This window comes from Taudactylus pleione, unplaced genomic scaffold, assembly GCF_031769625.1.
Source record: "Taudactylus pleione unplaced genomic scaffold, aTauple2 ptg000251l, whole genome shotgun sequence".
Classification (NCBI taxonomy): domain Eukaryota; kingdom Metazoa; phylum Chordata; class Amphibia; order Anura; family Myobatrachidae; genus Taudactylus; species Taudactylus pleione.
This window is the reverse complement of record NW_028284653.1, coordinates 8,923,179-8,946,511: the sequence shown is the minus strand read 5'-3', so window position 1 is coordinate 8,946,511 and position 23,333 is coordinate 8,923,179. Positions and strand designations below refer to the sequence as shown.

The 23,333-nt window shown below is 49.7% G+C and overlaps 1 protein-coding gene across 7 annotated transcripts in view; it reads left to right on the top strand.

The window, feature by feature from the left end:
- The window catches only part of KMT2E (lysine methyltransferase 2E (inactive)), a 134,746-nt gene that overhangs the window by 38,347 nt on the left and 73,066 nt on the right, over positions 1–23,333 (top strand). For all 7 annotated transcript variants that reach the window (XM_088480238.1, XM_088480234.1, XM_088480236.1 and 4 more), the window contains 6 exons: positions 232–404; positions 1,837–1,875; positions 2,996–3,226; positions 15,675–15,805; positions 16,154–16,271; positions 16,491–16,600. In XM_088480238.1, coding sequence (XP_088336364.1) covers positions 232–404; positions 1,837–1,875; positions 2,996–3,226; positions 15,675–15,805; positions 16,154–16,271; positions 16,491–16,600 — 802 coding nt within the window. The remainder of the gene's footprint in view (positions 1–231; positions 405–1,836; positions 1,876–2,995; positions 3,227–15,674; positions 15,806–16,153; positions 16,272–16,490; positions 16,601–23,333) is intronic.

Here is a 23,333-nt window from a genome sequence, read left to right as displayed (position 1 = left end):
ATGTCTCCATTGAAGTGGATAGTTTTCTGTTCTTGCTTTCTAAACCAGTCTCTTGAATGATTCTGATTTCTGTTCAAATTTTACCCTTTTTAATATGGCCAGTCTCCAGATGATTTTTGAAACTTAACTTTATTCTTAATTTCAAAAATCGTTTGACAATTATAGGTTGTAAATGGTTTACCTAATAAGTTTAATTTAAAAAGCTTTATATTTGTCTATCTGATTTTAAAGATGGTGATACCAGTGCAACGGAGAGTTGTGATGAAGTTCCCATGGAGCTGTATACCGCTTTCCAGCACACTCCTACAACGCTTACTCTTACTGCCACCAGAGTAACAAAGGTGAATGACAAGAAGAGGAAGAAGAGTGGAGAAAAGGAACAAAATACGGCAAAATCTAAAAAGGCAAGGGAATCCAATATTTGATTGTGTTTTTAATCGTAATTAGAGTTTTTAAGGATTCAATAATAAATATGTTGTGAGGACCTCCTGAGCATCTTATCCCAACCATAATACATTGGTGGGTCTCTGTACTACAGTTTTCTCCCATTGACAGTTTGCTAGTATAGTTGAAAACGCCGGCTGTGACCAATATCATCAGAGCCAGCTTGCTTATTAGTTCCTGCTTTAGGTCCTCACCTCTGCAACTGATATGGTCTCCATACACCAGCGACGGATTGTCGAGATGCTGTGTTGCAGGCTCGGTAAAATCCAACATGTAGGATTTCACTGATTTGCCGATCACTATCAAAATATGATTGTGACTTGCAAATCCATGAAATTTAACATGTATAATTTTACTGATCCTCCGACGGATCATGGAACATTTATGGCCGCCGGTCTGCACTTCTGATCGCAGAATCTCCTAATTAACACCTGCAGACTACCCATATGTCATAGTTACTAAAGGGTACCCTCTTTCTAACTTCAGCTTGATACAAGCCAAAACTTGCGATATATTTATGGAGGTATATAGAAAATGTGATGCTAATACCTTTTTTTTTTTTTCCTTCTAATACACAGTCATCAAATTACCCTAGGTTTGGCCTGAGTTTGTGCTGGGATAAGAAAGGAAAGGTTAAATTTGTATTTATATTTTGAGCTCATTGTAAACTAAACTTTAAAAATGATATAATGGACAATAAACATTGCCTAAAATACAGTACTCTAGTTGCAAAAGTGTTGAGCTATCAGACCTTAAGCTTTAGAGCAGGGATGGGGAACCTCAGGCCCGAGGGCCGTATTGGGCCCACGGAATCATTTGGTCTGGCTAGCAGGGTACCTAGAATGGCACCCTGCGGCTAGAATCTATGCAGCAGTGCCGCCTGGAGCGTCCTTAGGACTCTTCAGACGGTTACATCGCTGCCCTTACAGTTCCCCGGACCATCCTCAGGATGCTCCAGGCATTGCTGTAATCACTGACGATTGTGGCCCCGTCCCCGTGTGACTTCACACGGAGGGGGCGCCGTCTGCACCGGGCCTGCAAATAAGGTTATATATATCAAAATGGCCCTCTGCAGAAAAAAGGTTCTCCACCCCATTTAGAGCATGTGCCTTTGAGAGTTAGTAAATACTTACCTTTGGAGCTGTCGGAATCTTCACTGCTGCCGTTCTTCCGGCGTCGGGATTTGCTATGTCCGGCGGTATTTCATACCGATCCCCATGTAAATATATGGTCTGTTATCTAATTTTCGGTTATTATGTAGGAAGAGTTTAGAATATATGACATGATGCTTTTGATTTAACTTATGATTTTGCTTTATTTACTTTCTAAATAGACAAGTTTTATGTGAAGGTGATATGCTATTAAATATATTGACAACTTTTGTTTACTCAGGCCTTCAGAGAAGGATCTAGAAAATCTTCCAGAGTTAAGGTAGTCTGTTTTTACTGTTGTAGCTGTATTACATGCAATTTTGGGCTGATGCAGAGTGAGACCTACGTCTGTTTGTTAATTGTACAATACATAAATTAGCGCTGCAAGTGACCTGACAACTGGTCACATGCTATGCAGCTGTGAAGATGTCTGCATTTCTGATATGACCACTTGTGACTGGACTGGGATAGGGGCGTTCTAATCTAGGCAGGGTACAATAAAGGCATCTTCATGTCACCATGAATAGATGTAGACCAGCACACAGATGCATATGTGTCTGACCAAGCCGTATCATTATCTAATGTCTAGGGACTGGTTTAAATACATGATGATTGCTAGCAATTTCAAATGCACTGCTAATGCTGATAGGTGGTTTCTTCACTTGATCCTGACATAACGTGTCACATACATTACTTGCACACATTTTACGATACTGGTTGAGTCTCCCATATCCAAATATTCAGAAATACAGAATTTTTGGAGCATGACTGAGATAGTGACACCTTTGCTTTTTGATGGTTCAATTTACACAAACTTTGTTTAAGGCACAACATTTTTTTAATTATTGTATAAAATTACCTTCAGGCTCTGTGTATAAGCTGTATATGAAAAATAAATACATTCTGTGTGTATATTGGGGTCCCATTTCCAAGATATTTCATTATGGTGTGCAAGTATTCCAAAATACGGAATATTCCGATATCCAAAATACCCCTAGTCCCAAACATTTTGGATATGGGAGACTCAACCTGTAGTTAAAACGTTTACCTATTTGTAGCTTTTTAAGTGAATGCATTTTACAAATACAAACAAGAGTAACTCCGCATCAGCACCTTTGTGCTTAAATTTAACATTTTTCTAAGTATTAAAACAAATGTTTTTGTGTTAGAATACCATTTATTGCTGTAAAAACAAACCATTAATAGCACCTAGTCACATTTCTTTCTTGAGTCAAAGAAAAACTTCTCTAGTAAATTTATTTTGTGTTATATAGCATAGTAATAGTGTGTGAACATGTTGTGTTTACTGTAATGAACAAATGGATTATCTAGATTGTATTACTTGGTCATCTAAGATTTTTTATTTATTTATTTTTTCTGAATCTTTCCATTAATTTTAGGGTACTGCTCCAGAAATTGATCCTTCTGACAATACCACATATGGATGGGAGAATAAGATCAAAGCTTGGATGGACCACTATGAAGAAGCAAGTAACAATCAGTACAGTGAAGGAGTTCAAAGAGAGGCCCAAAGGATTGCTCTAAGGATTGGTTATGACAGTGACAAAAACGAGCAGGTTGGAAAGTCCAATTTTGGTTCCAGCAGTCTCATGTTTAAGCCACCAGTAGAGGTAAGTCTATTTTCAGTGGATTTGCTTAGTGTTGCTAAGCTCTAGGAGTATACCTACAAAAATAACAAAAACTTTTAACATGTAAAATAAAAAACTGCTCTTTGCTGTGTATGTGTTAATCTAGCACAATTAAAATGTGAGGTTTTCGTAGGATAGTTAGCACACATTGTGCTTGTTTTGCAACCCACCAGCAAGTATTTTCATTCATTTATTTCAATATATGCAATTACTAATCATAGGATTGCAGATAAGGAAGTGAAATGACACCAAAAATTGTGTTTTTTTATTTTAATTTATTTGTTATATTTTAATATTTGTGTGCTTTTTTTTATTTTAATGTGTTTTTAATATTTGTATAATTGTTAACTACATGTAGTCAATAGGTGCAAGCAAGTTTATTATAAAGCATGAGGTTCCTATAGCTCTGTGTTTCAGTAGAATCACTATATGGGCCTGATTCAGAGCCGGACGCTCTGACCAGAGCGCTCGCTCTGAATCAGGGCCCTCCTCCATTAAAATGGAGCGTCCTCCTGGACGCTCGTATAGCTGTGGGTCACCACCCACAGCATATACGAGCGTCCAAAAAGATGGTCGCGATGGTCTCGACCATCGGATTTGCGACGGAAACCCTGCGGTCGGGTTTCCCAGCCACAAGCCCTGGAGTGATTTTGGCTCTATCAGAGCCAAAATCACTCCCACTGACATCACTAGTGATGTCAGTGGGGCCGGCTTCAGACGGTAGGCGTTCCCATGGGAACGCCTCTGTCTGGCAGGCACGCCCACCAAAGGGGGCGTGCTGTCAATCAACATCGACAGCACGCCCCCTTTGGTGTGAGACCCGGAACGATGGGAAGCTCGCCGGGTCTCGCGCATGCGCACGACGGAGCTCCCTCCGTCGTGCACATGCGCAGTGGGGAACATCGACCCACTTGCGAGCGTACTGCCGCTCGCGAGTGGGTCTGAATGACCCCCTATATTCGGCTGAAAGGGACAGCATTTTACCTGTCAGGTGTTTTCCCTGTTCCCAAAAGGCAGCTGTCCTTCTATTTTGCATGTGTCTTGGTGAAACTTTATTTTGAGACTTGCAATGCAAGATTGTTTGAGATTTAAAGGATGCTGGTCATAAGTATTTATAGCTTACATTTATTTTTCATCACACTCATACGCCAGCCTATATAGCTATTAAAACAGCTTGAAGCAAATTTTTGTGCTTATCAACTGCATATTTCAGTGTGGCAGCTGCTCAGATAAAAAAAACAATGCTGTTGTCCGTAATTGTCCTGAATGGTCTATATCTGTGTCTAGCACAATATCCTTCACTAGGTCAAAACATGGAAACCACATAAAACAGAAATTTCTGCTTCAGGGTACATAGGGCTCCACAGGGAGACCTTGGGGGTGTAGGTGGTGGTTGAGGACCGGGCACCACACAATTAAAGCTTTCAGCTCCCAGTATGCACTGGTCCAACCCCCTATACCCCGAGCCAGAGGCACCTCATATTCGTCTGTCCCCGGCTGGAGTCGGGTCACCATTATGCAGTGGGCTGCTTACGCAGCCCAAAAAGCTTTTATTTTATTTTTTTTCTGCTGAACACGTAGCAACAGACTGTCCACAGGACGTCTTCGCTGCCTCTCCATCACCCCTCTGGGCACCGCAACGCAAGCTTCGGCTGGGGATTTCGGCGGACATCCCCGGGTCCTCGCCTGCCGGCCCCATGGACAGACCCAGACTGCAGCCCGGATGCATGGGAACAGGTAAGGCGCTGACCCGTGGATGGCAGTCATATTTCCGGTCTCAGAGGACAGACCGGAGGAGCTGAGAACACAGGCTTTGTCCAAAGTGATCCACTAGATCACCAGGGTACAGATGGAGTGGGAATCCAGTGTCCCGGTGGTTAAAAATCAGCATGGGCAGGTCGGCTTTCCCCATTAAAGCGGCCCCTTCCCTCAGCTCAGGGCGCCATTCCTCTGAGGTCTCGCTTCCCTGAACTCTCGTCCGACCACGTCCCCGTCAGAGGTCTCTGGCGGCCATTTTCTCCAGGCTGAGCCACAGCTCTCAGGGAAACACAGGGTCCGGTCCCCCTACGTTACCTCTCCCTGGAGTCAAGTTATGTAGCGCTATAGCCTACCAGATGTTGAGTCGCCGGACCACAGAATCTGTGTAGTTGATTGCAGTGCCATTCTGCTGTTATATTGTATTTCTACATTGTATGTGACTTATGCTAGGGCTGCCTGTCTCTTTCTCTATACTGTCAGTATATATCTTTCCCTTTTTTTCTGACTTTTCCCGAACATACAGGTGTATTCAGGGTTTTACCCAATACCTCACATCTCTACAATAAATGTATCGGTGAGGGTTATCACATACAGTTGGCTACTGCACAGTGCCATATTTGTGCTGTGTGCTCCTGCAGCTTGCCCAAGCCTAAGACAGGATCAGTATATTGCATTCCTACTTGTATCCTACATACCCAGTGGTTGCATTATGCCCAGTGCCATATTATGTAGCAAGCAAGCATCTGCACCCATACTGCTATCATGCAAATTATGTGCTGCAGGCTTATGTGAGGAGGATTTGATGCAAGATACTTTGTCAGAGGTTCCCAAACGCAGTCCTCAAGGCTCCCCAACAGTTCAGGTTTTAGAAATCTCCATGGTTAAGCACAGGTCAGTGGTTAAATCAATTTGACTGAGGTACTAATTAATTCACCTGTGCTCAACCATGGATATCTCTAAAACCTGAACTGTTGGGGAGCCTTGAGGACCGTGATTGGGAACCTCTGCTTTGTGTTAAATGTTATACTACACCAGGCCCATCAGACCACCCAGCTCCTGCACAAGAGCACCCATGGACTTCCTTGTCTGAGGTGCTGGCTTCTTTTGGGGACCGCCTAGCGGTACAGACTGTAATTTCCCCTAAGGGGTTACCACAGCAGGCCGTAAATCCCCCTCTGGGGTTGCCCAGCAGGTTCAGGCAATACAGGCAACTCATGTACCCCCTCCATGGGTAGATATATTCTCTAGCTCGGTACAGTGTCTGGTGGGTACCTCCTATGGCCTTTCAAGCTATGTTACAAGACGAGAAGCCCCCACCCAGTAAGCCTTCTAAGCATCGTGTTATCTTCACAATCCACGCAGCTCTCAGATTCTGAAGTGTCATCTGAGGAGGCAGAAGATGCTGATCTCTCTAACATTGACTCCCCTCACGGGGAGGACGAAAGCCGGTCTAAAATTAATATTCCTGCCTTGGTGCGAGCTGTTAGATTCTTCTTACTAATAGAAGATGATGAGCCAGCCCCTAAATCAAAACACCCACTGTTTAAACAACAGAAAGTGGCTTCAGCAGAATTCTCTTTTTCTACTTCAGAGTCCATAGGGGGTCCACAGGGTTGACCTTGGGGTATAGCTGGATCTGGATCCATGGGCACCACGCAGTTAAAGCTTTAGCTGCTCCCAGGATGCACTTGGGTCCGTCCTCCTCTATACCCCGCCCCCGGCCACAGCACCTCAGTTTGAGTTGGTGCCCGGCCGGAGTAGGGTCACCTGCGCAGGGGGGCTGCAGGAGCAGCCCCCAAAAGCTTTCTATTTAAAAAAAAAAAAAAAACCTGTTAGATTTTTATTTTAAAACAGAGGCTCTAGTGTGGCAGCGACGGGCTGTCTATGCTGCCGCTCTCCTTCCCCGCTGGCGCCGCGACGCCAGTACTGCACTGGGGATCGCGGCGGGAGGCCAGAGTCCGTACTAGCCGGACTCTGGGTCCCTCCCTGGACTGCTGCCGGAGTCGCCGGGGACAAGGTAAGCCGCGAGTCGCCGATTAGCGGCGGCTCGCGGGTTTTGCCTGCACATGCAGTCCTTTGCCCCCGGTCCTAGGGGACAGACGGGGGGCCGCTAGCGGTGGCGGCGGGCTCCCCCTCTGAGGAGGAATAACCCGTGGGACCACTAGACCACCAGGGATATATGGCAAGCGGGATGCCGGCAAGCCCTGGGGTTAATATGCTAGCCAGGGGAGGAAGCCTTCCCTGTCAGCGGTTCCTCCCCTCAGCTCAGCGCGCCTTTCAGCACGGAGTCTGGCGTCGCTGAGCTGCAGCTACTCGGCCACTCCTCCTCTGAGGTCTCCAGCGGCCATTTTCTCACAGTGGCAGCGCAGATCTTCAGGGAGCACGCGGACCGGTCCCCCTGTGTACCTCTCCCCTGATTAAGGACAGCGTACACAGCACTATAGCCCTCCCAGACACTGAATCTGGGCAGGTTGATTGTAGTGGAAAGGTGCAGTGAGTATATCTTCCTGCATGGTATGTGACTTTTGCTAGTGCTGCCTGTCTGTGCTTATTTTCTACTTACTGTCAGCTTATACCTATCCCTTTACTTCTCCTACAAGCCCTACAGGTGTGTGGGGGAGGGGCGTTTCTACTGACCTCACTTATATAGATCACGTATTTGTGAGGTCCGTCACATACAGTTGTGTGCTACTCAGTGCCATATTGTGGGCTGTTGTTCAGCACACCGGTGAGTGCGTTTTACTTCTACCCTGGTGCCAGATATATAATATATTCTGTCATGTCAGACGAGGAGGTTGAGCGCTCAGTGGCTCCGGTGTTGGCCTCCTGCGGACGCTGTTCTGCAGGAGTAGATAGGGAGGATTTGTCACAGGATGGCCTGTGTAGTCGATGCCAGGTGGCTCCTGGCCCATCCAGACCTTCTCTGGCGCAGGAACCACCGTGGGCGATGTTTTCTCAAGTGCTGGTGTCTATTGCGGACCGTCTGTCGGTCCCGACTGCTCTCCCTACTAGATCGTTGTCCCAGCCGACAAACCCCCATTCCCCGGGTGTCCCGCAGTTATTGCGGAGTCCTCCTGGGTCTCAGTCGGTGGGTCCCTATGCGGGGTTGCCTATGTATATGCAGGCTTCCCCTGTGCCGCAGCAGCCTGTGGTACCTTTTCAGGCCCCTATGGTGACTCCTCCACCCTGGGTGGATGTGCTCTCCAACTCCGTGCAAAATTTGGCGGCCGCTTCCTCGGCTTTTCAGTCAATGTTGCAGACTGACATGCCTTCTAGGATTTCAAAACGCCCACTCATGACACGGGCTGCTCAGGTATCGGACTCAGAGGGTTCCTCAGATGATGGGGAGGTCCCTGATGACACTGACTCGGACGCCTCGGTCCAGGAAATGGATACCAAGTCGTCCATTAATGTGCGAGCACTAGTTAGGGCGGTGCGAGCTATTCTTCTTATAGAGGATGAGGCACCGGTTCCTAAGTCGAAGTTTCCTAGTTTCAAAAAAACTAAGGTGGCTTCTGCGGTGTTTCCCCTGTCTGATCAGTTGACGGATCATATGGCGGTAGCTTGGCAGGCGCCAAGTAAGAGATTCCTTCCTCAGAAGCGGTTGGCTTCTAATTACCCCTTCCCTGAGGCACATTGTAAAAAATGGGAAACTCCACCGGCGGTGGATTCCCATGTCACCCGTTTAACTCGGGGCGCCACCTTACCATTACCGTCGATATCCTCGTTGAAGGATCCCACGGACAGGAAAGTTGAGACTTGCTTAAAGTCTATTTACTCCCTCTCCGGGGCGGTGGCCCGACCGTCCATGGCCATCTCCTGGGTGGCCAAGGCCATTGAGGGGTGGGCCAATGCATTGGAAGATACCTTCCCGGACGACGCTCCGGATGTCCAGCGGGCGTTGTTGGGACAAATGAGGGACGCTGCTTCTTACATTGGAGAAGCTTCTTTAGACGCTAGTCTGCTGACCTCGCGGGTATCGGCTGCAGCGGTGTCTGCCCGCCGATCCTTATGGTTGCGGTCCTGGAGAGCGGACTCTGATTCAAAGAAAGGTCTGGAGGCCTTACCTTTCAATGGGGAATTACTATTTGGTCCGGACTTGGACAAAATAGTGGACACCCTGGCTAAATCCAAGTCGGCCTTCCTCCCTTCGGCGGCACTGCCTGCTAAGGTTCGGAGTTCGGCTTTTCGTTCCTTTCGGGTTCAGGGTAAGGCGAAAGGTCAGTCCTTCCCGAGACAGTCTGCGAGTAAGACGGCCTCTAAACCCAAGAAGCAAGCCTGGAGTGCTCGGCGCCCTTCTTCCAAGCAGGAAGATAAACCTGCGGCCTGATGGGACGGGCCTCCCTCTGGGGGACCTCAGAGTGGGAGGCCGACTTCTTCTATTTGCCCAGTGCTGGCACAATACCACCACGGATGCCTGGGTTCGAGAAGTGGTCTCCCAGGGGTACGCCCTGTCTTTTCGGCACAGACCACCCCACCAGTTTTTCTGCACAAGTCCTTCTCAGGACAAGACCAAGGCGTTACAGGTTCAGGAGGCTATAGAGTCCTTGCTGAAAGCAGGGGTCATTGTTCCCGTTCCTCTATCACAACGAGGGACGGGGTATTATTCGTCTCTGTTTCTGGTGCAGAAACCCAATGGTTCTCATCGCCCTATCCTCAACTTGAAGTCTCTGAACAAATTCCTCAGAGTTCCCAAGTTCAGGATGGAAACTTTACGTTCCATCATTCTGGCGATGGAACCGGGGGATTACATGGTGTCCCTGGACATCCAGGACGCCTACCTCCATGTTCCGATAGCATCTTCACACCAGCGGTATCTGAGGTTCGCTATCCTTCAACACCACTATCAGTTCCGGGCGCTACCCTTTGGTCTCTCCACGGCACCGAGGGTGTTCACGAAGATTATGGCGGTCATGGCCGCACATCTTCGGAACCAGAATGTACGGCTGCTGCCGTACCTGGACGACCTCCTGTTGCTGGCGAGCTCCCCGGAGGTACTGCTTCAACATCTCCACCTGACGATCGCTTGCCTGCAAGCACACGGGTGGTTGATAAATTGGAAAAAGTCCTCCCTGATTCCATCACAGCGGATGGTTCATTTGGGAGCCCTGCTGGATTCGCGTCAGCAAAGGATCTTCCTGACTCCGGAGAAGGTCGCCTCCCTACAGCTGCGGATACGCAGTTGCCTGAGCCGTTGCCGCCTGTCGGTCCATTCGGCTATGAGAGTTCTGGGGTCCATGGTGTCGACATTCGACATGGTGGAATTTGCCCAGTTCCATTCCCGGCCCCTGCAGGGGCTGATTCTATCAGAATGGAACGGGTTACCTCACCGGATCCGCTCTCAGGTGCTGGTGTTGTCTCCGGACGTTCGGCTATCTTTGGCTTGGTGGCTTCAGACAGCTCATCTGGTCGAGGGGCGCCCATTTTGGATCCCGGACTGGGTCCTGCTCACGACGGATGCCAGTCTCCGGGGTTGGGGGGCAGTGACCGGCTCTTTGTCGCTTCAGGGTCGTTGGTCCGCGGAAGAAGCACTTCTCCCCATCAACATCCTGGAACTGCGGGCTGTGTACAGGGCCCTGCAGTCGTCCGGCCCCGCTCTTCACGGAAGGGCGGTACAGGTGCAGTCCGACAACGCCACCACGGTGGCGTATATCAATCACCAAGGCGGAACTCGCAGTCAGGCAGCGATGTCGGAGGTGTCTCGTATCCTGACTTGGGCGGAGGGTCACATTCCAGCGATCTCGGCGGTCTTCATCCCCGGAGTCCTCAATTGGGAGGCGGACTTCCTCAGCCGTCACGACGTGCATCCCGGGGAATGGTCGCTTCACCCAGAGGTGTTTCAGCTACTCGTGGACAGGTGGGGACTGCCGGAGCTGGACTTGATGGCCTCCCGTCACAATCACAAGTTGCCCGTTTACGGGTCAAGGACAAGAGACGCAGGTGCAAGTCTGGTGGACGCGCTGTCGTGAAATGGACGTTTCACCTGGCGTATCTGTTTCCTCCGATATCCCTTCTTCCTCGGGTTCTGCGGAAATTCAAGCAGGACGGCGGCATGCTCGTGCTGGTAGCTCCGGCGTGGCCCAGACGTCCTTGGTACTCCGATCTCAGGAGCCTCTCCATCGACGCTCCGTACCTTCTTCCTCAGCGTCGGGACCTGTTGTCTCAGGGGCCCTGCCTTTACCCGGATCTGGGTCGGCTGTCTTTGACGGCGTGGCTCTTGAGACAGCCGTCTTGAGGTCTCTGGGCTTCTCCAGTTCGGTTATTGGTACCATGCTCAGGGCACGCAAGCCTGCTTCAGCACGGATTTATCACAGAGTGTGGCACACTTACTTTCAGTGGTGTGAGTCCAGACATTATGATCCTCAGGTGTTCCGAGTTTCTAGGATCTTGGAATTTCTTCAGTCAGGATTGGATCTCGGCTTACGCCTTGCATCTCTGAAGGTTCATGTGTCCGCCTTGTCCGTGTGGTTTCAACGGCGGATTGCAATACTACCAGACGTTCACACCTTTTTCCATGGTGTTCTCAGGATCCAGCCTCCCTTTGTACCTCCTGTGGCTCCTTGGGACTTGGCGGTGGTGCTACGGGTCCTGCAGGGTCCTCCGTTTGAGCCTCTTGAGGCGGTGGAGCTCAAGTGGCTGACATTTAAGACGGTTTTTCTCCTGGCAATTGCTTCGGCCAGGAGGGTGTCTGATTTGGGGGCGCTTTCCTGTCGCCCTCCTTTCCTGATTTTTCACCAGGACAGAGCGGTGCTCCGCACTCGTCCTGAGTTTTTGCCCAAAGTGGTCTCGAAGTTCCATATTAATCAGGAACTTGTTGTGCCAGCTTTTCAGTCCCCTGATCTTTCAGCTGGTGAGACTTCCTTAGATGTGGTCCGGGCGCTTAGAATTTATGTAGACCGGACGGCTTCGGTTAGGAAGTCTGATTCCTTGTTTATCCTCTTTGGTTTTCACAAGAGGGGTTGGCCTGCCAACAAACAAACGTTAGCCCGTTGGCTTTGTTCCGTTATTTGTGAGGCTTATGCACAGGAGGGCTTACCTGTGCCAGCCTCTGTTAAGGCTCATTCCACTCGTTCTGTGGGTCCCTCTTGGGCTGCTAGACGTGGCGCTTCTGCTGTTCAGCTGTGTAAGGCGGCCACTTGGTCTTCAATTCAAACGTTTTTGAGGTTCTATGCGTTTGACACCTTTGCCTCTCAGGATGCATCCTTTGGGCGCCGGGTACTCCTTTCAGCACAGGAGCGTCCCCGCCCTTAGTTGTACTGCTTTGGGACATCCCCAAGGTCAACCCTGTGGACCCCCTATGGACCCTGAAGTAGAAAACAAGAGATATGGTAAGAACTTACCTTTGTTATCTCTGTTTCTACGAAGTCCATAGGGTCCACAGGGCGCCCGCCCTGACGCACCTGGCTTCAAATGGGCTGTGTGGCTGGTCACCGGTTTTCCGTCTCCCATTTCTGTGAGTATGGTTTCTTGTGTGTTCCAGTCTTCCTTCTCTCTGTTTAGTCTCCTCCTCCGGCCTTGGCTGCTTACCAACTGAGGTGCTGTGGCCGGGGGCGGGGTATAGAGGAGGACGGACCCAAGTGCATCCTGGGAGCAGCTAAAGCTTTAACTGCGTGGTGCCCATGGATCCAGATCCAGCTATACCCCAAGGTCAACCCTGTGGACCCTATGGACTTCGTAGAAACAGAGATAACAAGAGATATGGTAAGAACTTACCTTTGTTATCTGATCAATTAGCTGAACACATGGCGGCAGCCTGGCAGTCGCCTGGTAAGAGGTTTCAGCCCCAAAACGTTTGACCTCCTGTTATCCACTTTGTGCGGCTCACTGTTCAAAATGGGAGACTTCCCCTGCGGTGGATTCACATTTTACACGTTTAATTAAAAGCGCTACGTTGCCTATTCCTACAGTATCCTCATTGAAGGACCCTACGGATGGAAAGGTTGAATCTTGCCTTAAATCTATATACTCTTTCAGAGGCTGTTGCCTGTCCGACCATGGCTATTGCATGGGTGGCTAAAGCTAATAGAGAGCTGGGCTGACGCACTTGAAGACACTTTTCCCTCAGAAGCTTCTTGGGATCAGATGTCTTTTGTTGCTCACATACGAGATGCAGCTTCTTATTGGAAAAGTGAAATTGGATGCCAGTCTCCTAACCTCCAGAGTCTCTGCCACGGCAGTATCTGCCTGCCGTACCATGTGGCTACGCTCTTGGACGGCAGACGCGGACTCTCAAGAAAGGCCTAGAAGTGTTACCCTACAATGGGGAGATCTTGTTTGGCCCAGATCTTGACAAGATTGTAACCACATAGGCAGCATCAAAAAACTGCATTTCTGCCTTCAGCAACTGCTACTGCAAAGCCTCGGACTACATCTTTTAGGTCCTTTCGTTCTCAAGGAAAACTTATAGGTCAGTCCTTTCCTAGGCAGTCGGCTTCCACTCTTGGTCCAAGCCAAGGACCAAGCAGGCCTGGACCACCAAACGCCCTGTTTCAAAATCCGAGGATAAGCACTCAGCCTGACGGGACGGGCCTCCCTCTGGGGGATCCCAGAGTGAGAGGCCGACTTCTTCAACTTGCCCAGTGCTGGTGTCAAACCACCACGGATGCTTAGGTAAGAGATGTGGTCTCTCACAGGTATGCTCTCTCATTTCTTTGATGGTCATCCCACCAGTTTTTCTACACAGGCCCTCTTTCAGACCCAAGCAAGGCCTTACAAATCCAGAAAGCCATACAGTCCTTGCTGCAAGCAGGGAAAATTTGTGCCAGTCCCGCTATCTCAGCGAGGGACCGGTTACTATTCTACTCTTTCTGGTTCAAAAGCCGAATGGGTCTCATCGGCGTAACCTCAAATCCCTGAACAAATTCCTCAGGGTACCCAGGTTCAAGATAGAAACTCCATGCTCTATCATCCTAGCTATGGAGCCTGGGGACTTTATGGTATCTCCGGATATTCAGGACGCGTACCTATAGCGCCCTTACATTAGCGATTATCTCCGGTTTGCTATACTACAGCAACTCTTCCAATTTCAGGCTCTGCCCTTTGGACTATCCACAGCCCCACGGTTGTTTACCAATATTATGGCCATCATGGCGGCCCACCTGTGTGGTCAGGGTGTCTGACTATTACCATATCTGGACAACCTCCTGCTCTTAGGATCCCCAGAAGTGCTTCACCACCATCTGAGGCTAACCATGCACAGATGGTTAATCAACTGGAAAAGTCCTCCCTGAATCCCTCAGAGCGACTCATCTGGGAGCCCTGCTGGATTCTCAGGATCAGAGAATCTTTGACATCAGACAAGATCTCCACACTTCAACTACGAGTGTGCAGATGTCTCCACTGTCGCCGGGTGTCGATCCACTCATCAATGCAGGTTCTGGGATCCATGGTATCCACCTTCGACATGGTGGAATATGCTCTGTTCCATTCCAGGCCTTGGCAAAGGCTGATCATCTACAGGTGGAACTGGTTACCCCATCGGATCAAAGCTTAGACAATGGTACTCTCTCTCGGAGGTGCGTCTGTCCCTCTCTTGGTGGCTACAGACATCTCATCTAACCAAGGGTTGCCCCTTTTAGATCCAGGACTGGGTACTCCTAACAACGGACGCCAGTCTCTGGGTCAGGGGAGCAGTGACCGGTCCACACTACTTTCAGGTTCACTGGACATCGGTCGAATCAACCATGCCAATCAACATATTGGAACTTCGAGCTGTCTACAGGGCCCTCATACTGGCCCAAAACATAATTTGCGGAAAACCTGTACAGGTACAGTCCGACAAAGCCACAAAGGTGGCTTACATCAACCATCGAGGAGGCACTCTAAGTCGGGCAGCAATGACGGAAGTCACGCATTCTGACATGGGCCGAGGGTCACCTCCCTGCCATCTCTGCGGTGTTCATTCTGGGAGTTCTCAATTGGGAAGCAGACTTCCTCAGCTGTCACAGCGTGCATCCCGTGGAATGGTCTTTTCACCAAGAGGTTTTTCAACTCCTAGTGAGCAGATGGGGCCTCCCAGACACAATCCCAATCTGCCAGTGTACAGGTCCAGAAGAGGAGATGCCGAGGCAACCTTTTGTAGGTGCATTATCCGTGAACTGGACCTTCCAGTTTGCGTACCTATTCCCTTCAGTCTCCTTCTTCCTCGAGTTCTTCGGATGTTCAAACAAGACGGAGGCACTGTCTTGCTGGTGGCTCCAGCTTGGCCTAGACGTCATTGGTACTCAGATTTTTGGCGGGAGCGGGCCCATGCTGCATTCAGCCGCATGGCATCGTTCATGATATCCCCAGATTGGGCAGCATTTGCAGCCGACTGGGGATATCGTAAACGACCAGCGGGAGTGTGCATCGTTGGTTGTTTACCGCATACACACTTTCTGATATTGTGAACGATATCATTCAAAATATCGACAAGTGTGTACACGGCTTTAGGCTAGACTACTCCATTGTATTTTTAGCTGGGTAAGTGTTGGTGATTATTCCCAGTAGGATGGATTGCATATTTCACAATCGTGAGAATCTGTATCTGAGGTCCCAAACCATGTGCTGGTCACCACCTTTCTTGTGTAACTGTTTGTTTATTTAAATATTAACTCCACTCGCTCAACATTCTGTAAACTGATTTTGTTATTTGGAAACCTTTGTCATATTTTATATTTGTTTTCTTCACTAGAGCTATCTGCAGAAGAACAAAAAAATATTAAAAGCAGCGAGAGATCTTCTTCCCGAAACTTTAATTATTGAATATAGAGGAAAATTCATGCTACGTGAGCAGTTTGAGGCTAATGGATATTTCTTTAAGAGGTATGTGTGCTTGCCGAAAGTATAATTACAAGTTTTCTATAGTCTTAAAATACATTTTGCCACCGATATTCAAAAATAATTACAAAGAATAATTTAATATTTGCTTATCTCTACTAAGCAACAGTACTAAATAAAACTAGGCATGTAAATGCAAATTATCTATATATGTGTAAATAGCCTATCAATATGTAGTTAGGAAGGATCCGTAGATAACAATTTGATGACTAAAGTAAATACATTTATTAATGAAAAGTATATATCAGTGTTATAAAATTAGCTTGATTTCTATGATTCTTCAGATTTTAAAAAAAAACCCATTTTAATCTATTATTATTTTTGTTTCTTTAGGCCATACCCTTTTGTTTTATTTTATTCTAAAATTCATGGTTTAGAAATGTGTGTCGATGCAAGGACATTTGGTAATGAAGCGAGATTCATCAGACGATCTTGCACTCCTAATGCTGAGGTATGTTTATACTAAAGCTGATTATGCAATATGTTTTTTTTTCAGCATGTTATTTAGTTACAATGACTATGATTTTGCAGTCACTTCACACAACTTTTTTACTGAAATTCTAACTTGGAAAATAGGGGATGTTGGGCACAGAGGCAAACACACTTCTTTATATGTTATTTTTTTTTTTTTTTCCTGATTTTGGAATTTTCTTTGCTTCTCATATTGCAGGTACGACACATAATCGAAGAAGGAACTATTCATCTTTACATTTATTCAATTTCAAACATTCCAAAAGGAGCAGAAGTTACTATTGCTTTTGATTTTGATTATGCAAATTGGTGAGTCAAATATAGTCATATGATGACCTTTGTACCACATCTAATTATGTATATTTGTCCAAAACCCATGTGACAGTTTAATATAATATAAAGCATGGTATATCGAAGTGACCTAATTTCTACTTCAGAGTCCATAGGGGTCCACAGGGTGACCTTGGGGTAGAGCTGGATCCTGGATCCTCGGGCACCACGGAGTTAAAGCTTTTAGCTGCTCCCAGGATGCACTTGGGTCCATCCTCCTCTATACCCTGCCCCCGAGCCATAGGCACCTCAGTTTAAGATGGTGCCCGGCCGGAGTCGGGTCACCCTACGGTGGGGGGGGCTGCAGGAGCAGCCCCCTAAAGCTTTTTATTTTTTAACTTTTGTTAAATTTATTTTTTTTATACTACAGTTTTTTTCTCCAGAGCGGCAGCGATGGGCTGTCTGTACAGACGCCCACGCTGCCGCTCCTTCTCCCTGCTGGCGCCGCGACGCCAGTACTGAACTGGGGATCGCGGCGGGGGAAGTCTGTACTAGCCGGACTCTGGTTTCCCCCGGGACTGCTGCAGGAGACGCCGGGGAGATCAAGGTAAGCTGCGCACCGTTGATTAGCGGCGGTGCGCGGGTTCCTTTTAAATGCAGTCCCATGCCCCCGGTCTAGGGGACAGACCGGGGGCGCTAGCGGTGGCGGCGGGCTCCCCCTCCTTTGGAGGCATACCCCGCCAGACCACTAGACCACCAGGGTGAATAACGCGGCAAGCGGGATGCCGGCAACCCGGGGCTTAATATTGCTAGCCAGGGGAGGAAGCCTTCCCTGTCTAGCGGCTCCTCAGCTCAGCGCGCCTTTGAGCTAGTAGTCTGGCGTCGCTGAGCTGCAGATACTCGGCCACTCCTCCTCTGAGGTCTCCAGCAGCCATTTTCTCCAGTGGCAGAGCAGATACACTCAGGGAGCACGCGGACCGGTCCCCCTGTGTACCTCTCCCCTGCAAAAGGACAGTGTACACAGCACTATAGCCCTCCCAGACACTGAATCTGGGCAGGTTGATTGTAGTGGAAAGGTGCAGTGAGTATTTCTTCCTGCATGGTATGTGACTTTTTTGCTAGTGCTGCCTGTCTGTGCTAATTTCTACTTACTGTCAGCCTATACCTATCCCTTTCCTTCTCCTACGAGCCCTACAGGTGTGCGGGGGAAGGGTGTTTCTACTGACCTCACTTATATAGATCACGTATTTGTGAGGTCCGTCACATACAGTTGTGTGCTACACAGGGCCATATTGTGGGCTGTTGTCCAGCACACTGGTGAGTGCGCACGTTTTCTTCCTATGTCATATAACTATATAGTCTGTCATGTCTGAGATTGAGCACGCCGTGGCTCCGGTATTGTTCGCCTGCAGGCGCTGTTCTGCAGGAGTGGATAGGGAGGATTTGTCACAGGACGCCTGTGCGGACGGTGCCAGGCGGTCCCTGGTACGTCTAAACCTCCTATGTCGCAGGAGCCACCATGGGCGATGTTTTCCCAGGTGCTGGTGTCCATCGCGGACCGTCTGTCGGCCCCGACTGCCGTCCCTACTAGGGCGTTGCCCCAGCCTACCATCCCCCATTCCCCGGGTGTCCCACAATTATTGCAGACTCCCCCGGGGTCTCAGCCTGTTGGTCCCTATGCGGGGTTGCCAATGTATATACAGTCCACCCCTGTGGCGCAGCAGGCTGTGGTGCCGTTTCAGGCTCCTGTGGCAGCTCCTCCACCCTGGGTGGATGCGCTATCCCACTCTGTCCAAGATCTGGCGGCAGCATCTTCGGCTTTTCAGTCGATGTTGCGCAGTGACGTGCCCTCCAGGGCGTCTAAACGCACAGTTATGGCGCAGGCTGCGCATTTTTCGGACTCTGAGGGGTCCTATGATGGTGAGGTGCAGGATGACTCAGCCTCAGATGCCTCAGTCCAGGAGGTAGACACTAAGTCTTCCATCAATGTGCGGGCTCTGGTTAGGGCGGTGCGGGCCATTCTTCTGATTGAGGATGAGACACCCCCGCTCCCAAGTCCAGGTATCCTAGTTTTAAAAAAGCTAAGGTTACTTCTGCAGCGTTCCCCTTGTCTGATCAGTTGACTGATCACATGGCGGTGACCTGGCAGACGCCCAGTAAGCGATTCCTGCCACAGAAGCGGTTGGCGTCCAATTATCCGTTTCCGGAGGCGCATTGTAAGAAATGGGAAACTCCGCCTGCGGTCGATTCCCATGTAACACGCCTCATCAGGAGTGCTACTTTGCCATTGCCGTCTATATCCTCGCTGAAGGATCCTCTGGATAGGAAGGTGGAGACTTGTCTAAAGTCTATTTACTCTCTCTCAGGGGCTGTACCCCGTCCGTCCATGGCCATCTCCTGGGTGGCCAAGGTCATTGAGGGTTGGGCCAACGCCTTGGAGCAGGGGTTCCCAACCACGGTCCTCAAGGCACACTAACAGTCCAGGTTTTAAGGATAGCCATACTTGAGCACAGGTGTCTCAATTAGTACCTGTTACTTTGATTGAACCATCTGTGCTTAAACATGGATATCACTAATACCAGGACTGTTGGTGTGCCTTGAGGACCGAGTTTGGGAATCACTGCCTTGGAGGATACGTTTACGGATGAAGTTCCGGATGTCCAGAGGGTGTTGTTAGGACAGATGAGATGCCGCTTCCTACATTGGAGAAGCATCTTTGGATGCTAGCCTGCTGACCTCTAGGGGTTCGGCGGCGGCAGTGTCTGCTCGCAGATCCTTGTGGTTGAGGTCTTGGAGAGCAGACGCTGATTCAAACAAAGGCTTGGAGGCCTTACCTTTTAATGGAGAGTTACTATTTGGTCCAGACCTGGACAAAATAGTAGATACCCTGGCAAAATCCAAGTCAGCCTTCCTCCCTTGAGCTACGACACCTGCTAAGGTCTGGAGTTTGGCCTTTCGCTCCTTTCGGGTTCAGGGCAAGGCAAAGGGTCAGTACTTCCCGAGGCAGTCCGCAACCAAGACCACCTCAAAGCCAAAGAAGCAAGCCTGGAGTGCTAGGTACCCTTCTTCCAAGCAAGAAGATAAGCCTTCTGCATGATGGGACGGGCCTCCCTCTGGGGGACCCCCAGAGTGGGAGGCCAACTTCTTCAATTCGCCCAGTGCTGGCACAATACCACCACGGATGCCTGGGTGTGACAAGTGGTCTCCCAGGGGTATGCCCTGTCTTTTCGGCACAAGCCGCCTTGCCAGTTTTTTTGCACGAGTCCTTCTCAGGATAAAACCAAGGCCTTGCAGGTTCAGGAAGCCATAGAGGCCTTGCTGACGGCGGGGGTCATTATACCCGTACCACAATCTCAACGTGGGATGGGGTATTACTCTACGCTGTTTCTGGTGCAGAAACCCAATGGCTCTCATCGCCCCATCCTCAATTTGAAGTCCCTGAACAGTTTTCTCAGGGTTCCCAAATTCAGGATGGATACTTTGCGTTCCATCATTCTGGCGATGGAACGGGGGATTATATGGTCTCCCTGGATATCCAGGACGCCTACCTCCATGTGCCTATAGCAACATCGCACCAACGGTTTCTGCGGTTTGCTATTCTCCACAACCACTACCAATTCAGGGCTCTACCCTTTGGCCTCTCCACGGCACCAAGGGTATTTACCAAGGTGATGGCGGTCATGGCGGCTCACCTTCGGAGCCAGGGGATACGGTTGCTACCGTATCTAGACGACCTCCTCTTGCTGGCAAGCTCCCCGGAGGTACTGATCCAGCATCTCCACCTGACGGTCGCTTGTCTACAGGCGCACGGGTGGTTGATCAACTGGAAGAAGTCCTCCCTCATCCCATCACAGCGGATGGTTCATTTGGGGGCCCTGCTGGACTCTCGTCAGCAACAGATTTTTCTGACTCCAGAGAGAGGATCTCCTCCTTACAGCTGCGGATTCACAGTTGTCTGAGCAGTGGCAGAGTGTCGGTGCACTCAGCAATGAGAGTTTTGGGGTCCATGGTGTCGGCATTCGACATGGTGGAGTTTGCCCAGTTCCATTCCAGGCCCCTGCAGAGGCTGATTCTTTCGGAATGGAACGAATTATCACACAGGATCCGCTCTCAGATGCTGGTGTTGTCCTCGAAGATGCGTCTGTCCCTGGCCTGGTGGCTACAGACTTCTCATCTCCTCGAAGGGTGCCACTTTTGGATCCCGGAATGGGTTCTGCTCACGACAGATGCCAGTCTCCGGGGTTGGGGGGCGGTGACAGGCTCCTGGTCACTTCAGGGTCGTTGGTCGGCAGAGGAAGCGATTCTTCCCATCAACATCCTGGAACTGCGGGCAGTATACAGAGCCCTGCTGTCGTCCGGCACCGCTCTTCACGGAAGGGCCGTTCAGGTGCTGTCAGACAACGCCACCACGGTGGTGTACATCAATCACCAGGGAGGGACTCGCAGTCGAGCTGCGATGTCGGAGGTGTCCCGCGTCCTGGCTTGGGCAGAGCGCTATCTTCAAGCTCTCTCGGCAGTCTTCATCCCGGGAGTCCTCAATTGGGTGGCAGACTTCCTCAGCCGTTACAACGTGCATCCCGGGGAATGGTCGCTTCATCCAGAGGTATTCCAACTACTCGTAGACAAGTGGGGGCTGCCAGAGCTGGACCTGATGGCGTCCTGTTACAATCACAAGCTGCCCGTGTACAGGTCAAGGACAAGGGACGCAGGCGCAAGTCTGATAGACGCGCTGTCGGTGAAATGGCTGTTTCACCTGGCTTACTTGTTCCCTCCGATATCTCTGCTGCCTCGGGTCCTGCGCAAGTTCAAGCTGGACGGAGGCACACTGATCCTGGTGGCCCAGAAGGCCGTGGTACTCCGATCTGCGCAGCCTGTCCATCGACGCTCCGTACCTCCTACCTCAACGGCGGGACCTGTTGTCTCAGGGGCCCTGTCTTCACCCGGATCTGGGTCGACTATCTTTGACGGCGTGGCTCTTGAGACAGCCGTCCTGAGGTCTCGGGGCTTTTCTAGCTCCGTTATTACCACCATGCTGAGGGCGCGCAAGCCTGCTTCCGCGAGGATCTACCACAGAGTGTGGCACACTTACTTTCAGTGGTGCGAGGCCAGAAAATATGATCCCCAGGTGTTCCGGGTTTCGCGTATTCTGGCTTTCCTTCAGTCTGGTTTGGATTTAGGATTACGTCTTTCCTCACTGAAGGTGCACGTGTCTGCTCTGTCGGTGTGGTTCCAGCGCAGGATTGCTGCTATGCCGGACGTACACACCTTTTTCCAGGGTGTTTTAAGAATCCAGCCTCCCTTTGTGCCACCTGTGGCCCGTGGGATTTGGCGGTGGTTCTTCGGGCCTTACAGGGTCCTCCTTTTGAGCCCTTGGAGTCAATGGAGCTCAAGTGACTAACTTTTAAGACAGTTTTCCTCTTGGCAATTGCTTCTGCCAGGAGGGTTTCAGATTTGGGGGCGCTTTCCTGTCGTCCCCCTTTTCTGGTTTTTCATCAGGACAGAGCGTTGCTTCGCACTCGTCCTGATTTCCTGCCTAAGGTGGTTTCCAGGTTCCACATTAATCAGGAAATTGTTGTACCAGCCTTTCAGTCGCCTGATCTTTCGGCTGGGGAGGCTTCCTTAGACGTTGTCCGTGCACTCCAGGTTTATGTGGACCGGACTAGTTCTGTGAGGAAGTCGGATTCTTTGTTTATCCTCTTTGGTTTTCACAAGAGGGGTTGGCCTGCCAACAAACAGACTCTAGCCCGTTGGCTTCGTTCTGTTATTATTGAGGCTTATATGCAGGAGGGTTTACCTGTTCCAGTCTCTGTTAATGCTCATTCCACTCGGTCTGTGGGCCCTTCTTGGGCTACTAGCCGTGGCGCCTCTGCTGTTCAGCTGTGTAAGGCGGCCACCTGGTCTTCCATTCAGACCTTTTTGAGGTTCTATGCGTTTGACACCTTTGCCTCTCAGGATGCATCCTTTGGGCGCTGGGTTCTCCCATCAGCACAGGAGCGTCCCCGCCCTTAGTTGGACTGCTTTGGGACATCCCCAAGGTCACCCTATGGACCCTGAAGTAGAAAACAAGAGATATGGTAAGAACTTACCTTTGTTATCTCTGTTTCTACGAAGTCCATAGGGTCCACAGGGCACCCGCCCTGACGCACCTGGCTTCATATGGGCTCTGTGACTGGTCACCGGTTTCCGGCTTCCATTTCTGTGAGTATGGTTCTTTTGTGTTCCAGTCTTCCTTCTCTCTCTGTTTCGTCTCCTCCTCCGGCCTTGGCTGCTTACCAACTGAGGTGCCTGTGGCTCGGGGGCGGGGTATAGAGGAGGATGGACCCAAGTGCATCCTGGGAGCAGCTAAAAGCTTTAACTCTGTGGTACCCGAGGATCCAGGATCCAGCTATACCCCAAGGTCACCCTGTGGACCCTATGGAGTTCGTAGAAACAGAGATAACAAAGGTAAGTTCTTCTTACCATATCTCTTGTTTTTGCCTCATGTTGGTATATTCTGCAGCAGTTAGTTTATCATCATTCTTGTTTATTGATTAGGCCCAACAAATCTTCAAAGCCCTGCATGTATGATTTGTTATATTGACTGTTCAGAGCTGAGGTCTGAGACAATTTTTGAACATGTGATTCCACCTCAAAACAAAAACTTATCAGTGATAGCATTAACTAGTGGCATAGTGAAGTTGTGTCTGCATGATAATTAATGTTGGTAGTGGTACTGTACATGCCAGTGATTGATGAGTAGTACTACATTCATGTTGGTACATCAGGGATGAAG